Below are 12,659 nucleotides of genomic sequence, written 5' to 3'. Positions count from 1 at the left end.
TTTTTCCAAAATATATATTTTTATCAAGGCTCATATGGCGTTAGCCTCACGGGGCCGGGAGTTCAAAACTTTGACAATTTTTCTTATTATCTATGTTAGTAATATGTAACCGATTACTCGCGGTTGGCTCGAGGTTAGTATTACAAGTGTTTTCGTAATTCGGATGTTGCTGTCTCCAATGCTCTGTACGTGTGCCCGATACGGGATACTTCCTTTTGGGATGCAGCTGACCCTTAATCAGCAACGCCCCCCTAGTCTGTACCTCATATCTAGCGTGGTGCGTGTTTCTCGACTCGAGGAATCCAGGATAGAATGGTCACTAACCGGCGCAATCATCAGTTCGTGTAGAGTTGTCATAAGCGGTACAACCTTTGGCTCTTGTTGAATGATCAGTGGACTGCACAACCTTTGGCCCGTGTATCTGTAAAGAGTGTGTGTATGTATTGCCGCGACTAAGTAAAAGTTTATCGATCGGATAGGAGGGATATAAAACGGGGACACAACGAAGGAAACATCATTAAACGTTGACATCGGCGTTTCTGAGGAACAGGTATAGATGAAGCAGAAGATCAGGATCCCGGCTACCTAAGATATCCCGGACGGGGATATCCGATTGTCTGCCTTGTGCTCTCAGTGCTCTAGAGAGCTGAGAGCGAGCAGTATGGAACCGGATACACGACCAGACAACATGCTCGATGTCGTGGTAACCATCGCCACAATCACAAAGATTATTTGCTGCGAGCCCAATGCGATAGAGATGCGCGTTTAGGTTGTAGTGATTGGACATGAGCCGAGATATCACGCGAATGAAATCACGACCTACATTCAATCCCTTGAACCATGCACTCGTCGAGACCTTAGGGATAATCGTGTGTAACCAACGACCGAACTCATCTCCACTCCACATGCGCTGCCAACTTACGAGCCTGTACTGACGAGGAATGTGGAAAAATTCATTATAAGCAATTTGCCTTTCAAAAAGTGTGCCTTCTAAAGCGCCCACCTTAGCTAGCGAGTCCGCTTTCTCATTCCCCGGAATCGAACAATGAGAGGGAACCCATGCTAAGGTAATCTTGAATAATTTTTCGACCAAAACACTCAATAGATGTCTTATTCTTGTTAGGAAATAAGATGAGCATTTATCAACTTTCATTGAGCGGATTGCCTCTATTGAGCTGAGACTGTCTGAAAAAATAAAATAATGGTCGATGGGCAATGTTTCAATGATCCCTAGTGCGTAGTATATCGCACCCAGTTCAGCAACATACACGGAACAAGGATCTTTGAGTTTGAAAGAGGCACTGGAATTTTCATTGAAGATGCCGAAGCCAGTGGACCCGTTTATGTATGAACCGTCAGTAAAGAACATTTTATCAGATCTAACTTTCCCATATTCTGCCGAAAATATCGGCGGAATAGAATCTGAGCGTAGATGATCTGGGATTCCATGGATTTTTTGTCGCATGGACAGATCAAAAATGACAGAGGAATTGCAAGAGTATGGGAAGCAAACTTGGTTGGAGATGCCTGGTGAAGGGTGCACGTCGTGGGTAAGGTACTCATGGTATAAAGACATAAAACTTGACTGAGGAATCAGTTGGAGTAGATTTTCGAAGTTATCAATCACCAATGGATTCATGATCTTGCAACGGATGAGAAATCTGTAGGATAATTCTGTGAACCGAAGAGTAAGCGGGGGTACTCCTGCCAAGACTTCGAGACTCATCGTATGTGTCGAATGCAAACACCCCATGGCTATACGCAAGCAACGATATTGTATTCTCTCCAGCTTGAGAATATGAATCCTGGCAGCTGGTCGGAAGCAAAAACTGCCATATTCTAACACTGACAATATCGTTGTTTTGTACAACTGAATGAGGTCTCCTGGATGGGCACCCCACCATGTTCCGGTTATTGTTTGGAGAAAATTGATTCTTTGCTGGCATTTCTGTTTCAAATACGCAATGTGTATTCCCCAGGTACATTTAGAGTCAAAATATACTCCAAGGTATTTGAAAAACATCGAGTGCTTGATCGTTTTGCCGGATAGGTGAAGCTGGAATTGGGCGGGTTCGTGCTTCCTAGAAAAAACGACCATTTCAGTTTCCTCCGTAGAGAATTCGATACTCAGCTTTAGGGCCCACGTGAACAGATTGTTCAGGGTATCTTGCTACGACTTTTGCAGAACGACGGGATTGGTACCCGTGATGGAAATAACTCCATCGTCTGCAAGTTGTCTCAGCGTGCAGTCTCTAGTTAGACAATCATCTATATCATTGACGTAAAAACTATACAAGAGGGGGCTTAGGCAGGAGCCTTGTGGTAGGCCCATAAAACTGTATCGAGAAGATTTCAAGCTGCCATGATTGAAAAACATGTGTTTTTCTGACAGTAAATTGTACAGGAAATTATTCAGAATTGGTGAAAGTCCACGATTATGAAGTTTCTCTGAGAGAATTTCCATGGAAACTGAATCAAATGCCCCTTTGATATCGAGGAAAACGGAAGCCATTTGTTCTTTGCGAGCAAATGCGATTTGGATTTCAGAAGATAGCAGCGCCAGACAATCGTTCGTCCCTTTACCTCGGCGGAAGCCAAACTGCGTATTTGACAGCAAATTGTTCGCTTCAACCCACTTGTCCAAACGAAGTAGAATCATTTTCTCTAACAATTTACGAATACAGGATAACATTGCAATCGGCCTATACGAGTTGTGATCGCAAGCCGGCTTGTTGGGTTTTCGTATGGCTATCACTCTCACTTGCCTCCAGTCATGCGGGACTATATTCAGCTCCAGAAACTTGTTGAACAAGTTCAGCAAACGCTGTTTCGCCAAGTTGGGAAGATTCTTCAACAAGTTGAATTTAATCTTGTCCGACCCAGGAGCTGAATTGTTACATGAGAGGAGGGCAATTGAGAATTCTACCATCGAAAAATTCTCATAGTCGCATTGGAGCGGAATGTCGCGTACGACGCTTTGTGCAGGAACGGAATCGGGACAAACCTTTCTTGCAAATTTGAAAATCCAACGGTCAGAGTATTCCTCACTTTCATTTGTATGGTTCCAGCCACGCATTCTCCTAGCCGTATTCCAAAGAGTGCTCATAGCGGTCTCCCTTGACAAACCATTGACGAACTTTCGCCAATATCCACGCTTTTTTGCTTTAATCCGACCTTTTAGTTTGGCTTCTAGAGCTTGGTACTTTCGAAACCATTCCACTGATCCAGTTTTCCTGAATTTTTTGAAAGCGGATGATTTTTCAAGGTAGACCTTTAAACACTCCTTGTCCCACCAAAGTGATGGAGGACGACGTCGGAAAGTGGTAGCAGGAACACGTTTCTTTTGAGCTTGAAGTGCGCTTTCGTAAATCAAACTCGATATAAAGTTATACTCTTCGAGTGGAGGAAGTTCATGCATTGAAACAAGTGCTTCAGATATTATTTCTGCAAATTTTCTCCAGGCAATATTTTTCGTGAGGTCATAAGCAATATCGAATGACTCACGAGAACCTGATTCATTGGCGATCGATAAAATTATTGGCAGGTGGTCACTACCGTGGGGATCTTGGATTACCTTCCACGTGCAATCCAGGGATAACGAAGAAGAGCAAAGTGATATGTCTAGCATACTTGCCCGTGCAGGAGGGTTGGCTATTCTAGTTGCTTCCCCAGTATTCAAAACTGTCAATTTGAAGTTGTCGCACAGATCATAAATCAAAGTGGCACGGGTGGACGTTTTGACTGCCGCGTTTGCACATTGGACATGCTACGTTGCACGATGAGAATCTGAAACTAACTACTAAACAGCAATCCAAATATCAGCATTTCGTTCTAAAGACAGATTATTGTTATTATCACTCGTTGAATTACACTGAACTCGCTTACAACGCCCGTGAGAAACAAAAACTCAAAACGACCGAAGTACGACATCGTGTTGTTTTGACTGCTTTGCTACTTCGGACGTTCCGAGTGTCGGAGGAAAGTGGCGTCCGAAGTAACAGCCGAGTGCTTAAAATACGGATCTGCACATTGGATATTTTTTGTATCGGCGATAAAAAGATGAAGAAGGTAGATACATGAACGATTGTTTTTGTAATGCATTCAATGATTGAAAATTAATAGCGTGCATCCATTAACTCGATTTGTTTACTTTTGTTACATGGGAACTTTTCAAAAGTTAAGCGAGAAATCAAGGCAGAAATAAGGCTTCTGAGAAGGTCTTGAATATTGAGGGTATTTAATATGAAGTCCACAATGTCCGAAAAAGTTATTAATCCTCGATCAGACGATTTTCTACGAGGAGATCGAGGGGCAGCGTTTTTATTGTTCTCTTCTCTGGGTAATGGCGTGATGTCTTTACTGCAGCCAGGAACTGGCTGAGAAGAAGCGTTCGTTTTTTTTACTATCATCCTTAAAATTAGACAATCTTCTGAGGATCATTTTGACTGTTTCGAGGTGCACCTTTGTTGAAGAGAGTTTCTTGATGATTTTTTATTGAAGATTCTGGTGTAGCCGTAGTGTGACCTAAATCAGAATAATATTGATTCAGAGAATCCGATCCTTGAGTTTCCACACCGAAAATTGGTTCTCATCTTCAGCGGCTGAAGCGGCCTTTAGTATTTCAGGATAAGTCCGCTTGAAGCGTCCTGCGATAAAACGCTTCACTTTATCGGAGTGTTGTTTGTACCTTGGGCACTCCTGAAGAGGGTGAGGATTCTCGCCACAGTGAATACATTTTTCTACTGTTTGTGTGCAAGAATCTTCACTATGTTTGTCGTCACATTTACCGCAACGAAATTTGTTGTTGCAGAGGCTGACCGACGCCATCTTTCTACAGTTGGTACAGTTATAAGCCCGTGATACAAACAGGCGCACTAGACAAAAAAAACATTCTCTACTTTCACATAGTTTGGGAGAATAGAACCTGCGAAAGTGGCTCGAAAAGAGTGTGGGGGCTTAGAAACTTTTTTGTCTTCTTCCAAAGATTCTGAATGCAGATGTCCAACATCCCGAATCTTCACAAGATCTCACACTAACGAGTTTGTGAAACAACCCGATGCTTTTCTAAAGTGATTATCATATCCTATTAACGTTCAGAACCTTGCACTCAAAGTGTAAAGCTCTCGTTTTCAGTACAAAAATTAAAAACGTAGCCCTACGACAATAAATTTTTATTTTGGATTGTTTTCAATAAAAATCACACAACGGAGCGTGTGCTGAAGTCATCAACGCACCAACTTTTAGCTTCTCTCAATTACGCTACTCTCCGGTTTGAATTAGCGCTCCCAAGCGCGCTAATCTCAGCTGTTTGTTTCTGCATCGTGCGTTATCGAGATATTATTTAGGTGCATTCAGTTCTCTCGCTCAACATCGTATCGCATGTTGTAATAACAATATAAAAAAGTCGTACAATCACCTGTTTTGTTTTCCTTTGCAATGGCCTTCGAGTATATCGAGATAGTCGATCCAATTTATAAGGCCACCCATCAGGAAAGAGAGGAGCAAGATTATGTTCTAGTCAGACCAACGGAAACCAGCATGATACCGATAACATTGCCCGATTGGCAGCCCGAACCGTGCTGTTTGAATAAAAAGTTTGTTTTCACCAGTTTGTTTCGAGGAGAGTAACAATATTTCTGCGTTATTTCGCAGATTCGAAGCATTAGCGCAACGGATCAAAGATATGGACGTTCAGCTGTGCGACGTGTGGATGGTGTCGTACCCGAAGAGCGGAACTACCTGGTGCCAAGAAATGATATGGCTTATCTGCAATGATCTCAATTACGAGAAGGCAGCGGGTTCTAAACTTCGCGAGCGTTTTCCTTTTTTGGAGTAAGTTAACTTCGATTGCGTAATCGACTTTATCCCAATCTTACCGATATCGTAGACTTGGTGGCCTTCGGGAATTGCCAAAGAATGTGGATTGCTTTCAAGATGTTCTCTCTATGCAGTCACCACGATTCATCAAAACTCATCTACCTGTTGCCTTCCTGCCGGATCAAATTTGGACGGTGAAACCGCGAATAATTTACGTGCGAAGAAACCCGAAGGCGATTGCCGTCTCCTACTACCATCACTCGGTATCGCTGCACGGATACAAGGGAACCATGGAACAGTTCGTGCACTCGTTCATCAATGAGTTGCAGTACTATTCACCCTATCATCGGCATGTGGTTGAGTATCACAGCCTGGAATACGAGGATGATATTCTGTATTTGTGCTATGAAGAGATGAAAAAGGTTTGTTGTTATTTTTGTTCATGACAGGGTGCATTGTAACGATCATCCACCTTTTAGGACCTAAAGGATACGATGAAGCGGGTTTGTAAGTTTTTCAACAAATGCTACTCCGAGGAACAGTTGGATACATTGGCGCAACATTTGTCGTTCGAGTCGATGAAGGATAACAAGTCGGTCAACAGCCAGGAGTGGGTCGAGTATTGCCTGCGGAAGACAAACCGCGAGGATAAAATCAAGGATGTCAATTCCCAATTCATTAGACGGGGAGAACCCGATGGATGGAAACAAGAACTGAGTCCCGAGCTGTCGCTCGAGATCGATGGGTGGACCGAAAAAAAGGTCACGGATCCTGACCAGATAGCGTTGTTTCAATACGATTAAATTTTACTGTGCGCTCACTCACAAAATGGTTCATGCCTCGGATGTTATATTTGTTATATTTTTCGCCATATCATTTTAATATAAAAAACCAAAAATAATTGTAGCATCTATTTTAAAGGCCATCCGATCTCATTTTCTACTATATAGCAGTTTACAATCTCACGCGGAGTGAGACACACAGTAAACTTTTACCAGGCAACACAGCTTGTTTCGATGACATTTGAAGGTTATTCTATAGGTCAACTGTACTCAACCTGCGGCCCTCCGGGCTCTTCTGGTTGGCCCGCCTGGCCCGATACCATTTTGTATGTGCAACAATCACGAAAACCTAATAAATCATTTAGTAATCATGAGATAAGAGTATTTAAGAATAGTATTTTAGAATTGTTTTTTTTATGAAATAATTTTACCGTTAATGTTTATTCTAGCTCTGAACGGGATTTGATGGTTTGCATTTCAAACGAATCGGAAATTCTCTAAAATTTTTTGTTCGCTCGAAATGCAAATGCGGCATTTGTTCTACGGACAATCTCCCTCCCTCACCCCTCGCCCGAAAATCAATAATTTTGCGAAACAGTGTGAAGAAAATGATCGTTTTCGCACACTTCCCATGAAGTAATATCAACCAAACTCTAATCGATTACTCACAAGATATTAAATTTTCATCTGCTGTCGCACTGTATAGTGAAAAACGTCGGAAAACTCGAGCAGGTGCTCTGAAAGTTAAATTTTAATTTTTCAATCTTCGGCAATGGTTTTGTTTGTATTGGTGAAAGCATCTTTATTTTTTCGACACTGATGCCAGACAACATCATCGAAACAGCTATCAAAACCACTCAATAAAATGTTATTCCTGAGTCATAGCGTTTCATGTCATGAAAATCAATAGAATACAATTGTGTTGATATCAATTCAATCATTATTTTTACGTTTAATGAGTCTATAATGTAAGTTTTAGCAGCTTTAACATTGGGTAAGAAAATTGTATTGCAGAGCTCGGAACACTGCCACGGCTGCCTATGCTTTCAAAAACAATAATCGGAAAAGTATTACATTCAATCAAAATGTCTCGGCCAACGAAGAGATGGGTTAAAGCTCTCCAACGTGAATATGTGAAAACAATACGACCAACGAAGAAAAATATTAAGGAATGATCAGCATCGAGTTACTATGCGGAAGAACTTGTTAATATCAAAAGAGCCCCAATTCGCATGTGTTATAAATTTCCTCATGTTACGCTCGCGTACAATCAGAATTTTACTTCATATGCAAATGCACCTTCTATATATATTTATTTTCATACATTTAACTTCAGTATTGAATTGTTTTTTTTTCAATTGTATTCAAAGACTCGCATCAATGAAGCGCCACACAGTCTGATAAGTGAATTGATCTATTTACATGTGCTTTGCTCTTCTCTCACAAACACTTTTACCCCATTTTTACACGTGGGTTTACCTATACTACTACAATGGCTAGCTTCCACCTTCACCTTAAACAAGCCATTCACGATTACAAATTACAGTATTCACAAATTATCGGTCATCTATCTGACGACCAGGCAGATTCCTGTTCAGTTTAGTTTTTTAAACTGGTCTTTTTCAAGACTAGACGTGAATGAACTGATGAATTTGAAAGCCTCAAGTCGTCTCCCTCCATCAATTAGACAACAGCCTTAAACATCTATTTTTAGATTGCATACTGGCTGAAGGAAACTTTTGTTAATTCTGGAATTTGTTTGGATTTATTGGTATAATGATGTTGTTTTGAATTATGGAAACTTTAAGCTTCCTCAGTTCATTTTCAAGCATTGAGAAAGACCAAACTAAACAACCCGGCCTTAAGCCGGGTTCAGACGGTGCGAGTAAGCATACGAGTCGGTCTGGTCAGTTACTGCAGTGCAGCTACTCGCACCATGTGAACACATCATGCCAGTTAGTGTCATGTGTAATCCGGCGTGCGAGCTACTTCAAAGTTTTTTGAATTTACTCGCACTCGCATCCCTTAAACAGAATTTAGCGCTCGAATCAGGGATGCCAAACGTAAAGAAATGTCTCTATTTTTAAGATATTTGAAAATATGCGAAGATATTTATAGACTTGAAAATTATTGGTTTTCATTTTGAGATAGTTTTCTTGAGAATCTCTAATGTAGAATCATTACCAGGCACAATTTTCATTCAAAATTCTCTCACAACTTGCAAAAAAAGTATTGTTCTAAGAAACAGAATACATATTCGATTTAAAAAAATACATTTTCATTATTTTAATTTTTGACGCGTATATATTCCACCTGAAAATCTACTATCATTTTCATTTCACAAATTGGTACACGAAGCTGCTGGCAAGGCGAAATAAATAAAAATTTTAAAAATCTTTTAGACTGTCATTTATAGCATCACATACTTCCGGAATTATCTTAGCTATGGATGCTTTCGAGATTCTAAAAAATATTGACAACAATCTGAACGATATTCCGAAAGAAAGGTACATCAATGTCGTTTTTTTTTTTATTTCACTCATGCAGGTATAGCGTTGTATTGTTGGACCAATTAAATCCAACAGTGTTTCCACTTATTCAGGTGTTTTCTCAACACTGCTCTGTACTCTAGAGGATCATCATCGATGAGTTCCTTCAATATTGTATTTGTTGCTCCCTTTCCTTGCATCGAATTCCTGGCCCAAATCCTATTGCCTTTTTGCTTTTTCGGATAGTACCTTCAGTTCGAAGAAATTCAGCACAAAGTATTTTTATACACGGTCAGCGTGTATTTCGCGATAAAATTGTATAATGATAAATGCAACTAAAAACCTGATACGAAAACTGCCAATAGAGAAGTCGATTTTGGATCAATCATCCGTCAAATTCGGACCTGATTGCTGTTTCTGACTATTTAATGGACAGTTGAAAAATCATCTGGCATCCCTGGTATGCCAATGCTGTAGTATCTAGTTTATCGTCAGCAGCTCACACTGTGTGAACGGACAAGGTGAGTCAACCAATTGTCAAGCGAGTTCACCGGCCCAGTAGCTGCTCACTGTCAAGTCAGCTACTAGCAACGTAGAATTGGGCCTTTAAGGAATATCAATTGGAAAGCCTTGCTGCCATCTGGTCGGTTGCTGAATTACTGAAAAATCATGAATGATTTTTTTTCAATCGATTAATCAATTTTGGTGATTTCAATTATTGTTCAGGGTTAAAAGTGACGTAAGGTATTTTTTAGCCTTGAGTTGTGTTTTTCGGTGGAATTTTTTTTGGATGCTATTGCTTTCGCCTCCGTCACTACCATATAATAGATTCGGCTCGGATTTTCTGTTGCCGTTCTGCGTGTTCTGAGCAGAGGCGACGCGTGGCCAACTGAGCAAACTGTTCAATTTCACTTGCAACATTAAAACAACAGTATTGCGAAGACAGATTTTAACATTTTTATTTCTCAACATTTATCTATACAGTAAAACCCGTTTTCGTGCGGTTATTTATGCGAATTGTTTGGTGCGACTTTTTTTGTGCGCTATTTAAAAGAAAATGAAGTCATCGGTCATTTTTTTCTATCTTTGATATGTATTTCATCGCTCTACATAGATACTGTGTCAGTTAATTCCCATTCTCATGATTTGTTTTGTTTGTTTTAAAGTGTCAGTAGGACCTTATTGAGCAAAGAGTTGATTTTATGATCTGTGCAAGTGAGTAGGCCGCTTATGAAAGTGAAAAAAGGAAATCGAATGTTGATCACGAATGGAATCATTAGGATTTGGGTTATTTTCTTAAGGAAACTTTTTTTATGCGGTCCCTATCCACCACATAATAAAAAGTTTTTTTTTTCAAATTGTTTAGCAAACAGGATTTTTTGTACGGTCCCTATCACCCGCACAAAAACAGGTTTGCCTGTATAATAAAAGAATCCTACGGTCAACTATGAGCGCAAACTTATCAATGATTTCCTCATAAAATAAAGACATCTGCCTTATGTCATAAAGGTAATCTTTTTCCACAGTCATCATCATAATTGCGAATAAACGTTTTTAGCCAGATCTCGACCACAAATAATTCTTGATCCGTCGAGCAACAAAAAAGTTCTTTAAACGGATGCCGTTGTATTAAGCATTCCGGCCAACCGTTTCGGAGAAGGTTTGATGCAGGTTTTGTCCAACGATAATCGGGATAATATGCTATAATTTAAAAAGAACCGTCAGCTTATTACAAAGCTTCGCTTCATCGAATTTCGAGTGGTATGAAATAAGCATTTTCAAATTCCCAATAGGTAATGCGACATCGAAGTCGGCAAACTTTTCGTGATTCAACAATGCGACGAATTTGTATTCATCTAGTTCTTTTTTTTTTGCAAAATTTGATAAAGAACATCCGTATGGGCAAAAATATTCGCAAAAAGTTAAAGCAAGAATACAGTGTTGAAGTCAAGCATGAATGCGTGAGGACCTCTGGATGTAGTAAAAGTTTCAGCATCAAAGACACTGTCGCCAAGGTAAATATCACCCAAACATTCATTGATAGATACTTGAATGGCGTTAACGCTCCATTTGGAACTTTTGCCGTCTCAACGTATGCATTAATTAGCGTCATTTATTAATACTTAGTTGAGATTTCTTAAGCCAAATAACACGCCTTGAATGTATTCCGAGAGGCAAGCTCTAGAATACGCTCTAGAAAAATCCCCCGACCAGAACGGGAATCGAACCCGAACACCCGGCTTGATAATGTGAGACGCTAACCATTCGGCCACGGGTGCACTTCTTTGATAGGTGCATAATTCAAATCATCTTTTTTTGCAAACATTTGGTCTTTTGGTCTCCATAAATTGCTTCAATGTCTCGCTGCGTTTTGACGACTACGAGAAAAATGCCACAAAAGTTGAGATCGTATTGAAAAACTTTAACGTTTTCTTGTTGTTTGTGCACGAGTGAAGCAAAACCAGCAAAACCAAGTTTAATATGTGTTCGCGACAGTGCATATACCCAGTGAATAACCGTTGTTGTTTGCACACCAGATTTATTTCCGGACATTACAGTAGCGCCATCATAGCTCTGGGCCACAATTTTGTCAGCATTAAGACCAAAGTACGCAGCTATTTCATCCACATCCCAGCAAACATTAAATCGTATAATTTTGCACGTGCCAAGTCTTTCAAGAAATCCGAATAAATCATAATCGCATATAATATCAATCAAAGTATGTATCGTGTATATTTGAAATCGCATAAAATGTAAAAACTGGATTTTATATACCATTATCAAATTAAGTCGCAATTCGGTATAATAAACATCAATTTTATGCTGTACATTGTCGTAAAATATATTTAATCCGCATCATATGCGTATATTACGCTGATGCAGTTTGTGTGTCGTATAAGTGTATAATTTAAATCGATTCAGAACTGTAGTAAATCGTGTTGCATGCTGAAGAAAATCATGAAACAGTAAATCATATTAGATCCTAATAAAGAACGAATTACATCATATTGAAATGTCAATGAAATTCTGATGCACTCGAAAGTTTTAACCGTTGTTGAATTAGCGAGATAGCTGGTGGATGATAATCCAGACGACCGGAATTCGAACCCACATCGGAGCAGTTTTCACCAAACATCAATCTGTGCCATTTTAAACATTCATATTCCACTCCCAACACAAGTCAATCAAACAATTATTATTTCTACAAACATAAATACTCATATATAAAAATGACGATTCGTGAGGCTATAATAAACATTTCACGAAAATATTTGGCGCCATTTGTTTTTTTTTCTATGTCTGTAATAAATCTTATATGAGTATGGCAAAAGTCGTATTTGGTGCTTTGACAATTCATGAATATATTCATATTAGATCGCAATTCAATTTCAACATAATCGCTATTATAGCCGGTCAAAGTTGCATATTCATCCGAACAAATTCGGTAGGCATTTGCCATGTATGTATATGGCCTCCACTTTTGCATGCATATGCCGGTTAGGCGCATTATATGCCAACCAAATTTTAGGGCATATGATGTTATATATACGCTTGTTATGCGATTTAATGT

At 39.7% G+C, this 12,659-nt stretch overlaps 1 protein-coding gene across 1 annotated transcript; it reads left to right on the top strand.

Moving 5' to 3' along the window:
• Positions 1-5,320: 5,320 nt before the first annotated feature.
• Positions 5,321-6,800, top strand: LOC129769369 (luciferin sulfotransferase-like). Its single transcript, XM_055771599.1, has 4 exons — positions 5,321-5,594; positions 5,653-5,832; positions 5,888-6,239; positions 6,297-6,800. Exons 1-4 carry the CDS (start codon positions 5,437-5,439, stop codon positions 6,618-6,620), a joined length of 1,014 nt encoding a protein of 337 aa, XP_055627574.1. The 5' UTR covers positions 5,321-5,436; the 3' UTR covers positions 6,621-6,800.
• The last annotated feature ends 5,859 nt before the right edge of the window (positions 6,801-12,659 follow it).

This window comes from Toxorhynchites rutilus, chromosome 2 (assembly GCF_029784135.1).
Source record: "Toxorhynchites rutilus septentrionalis strain SRP chromosome 2, ASM2978413v1, whole genome shotgun sequence".
NCBI classification, from domain to species: domain Eukaryota; kingdom Metazoa; phylum Arthropoda; class Insecta; order Diptera; family Culicidae; genus Toxorhynchites; species Toxorhynchites rutilus.
Note: the sequence above shows the minus strand (reverse complement) of the source record. Positions and strands in the feature narration are given on the sequence as shown.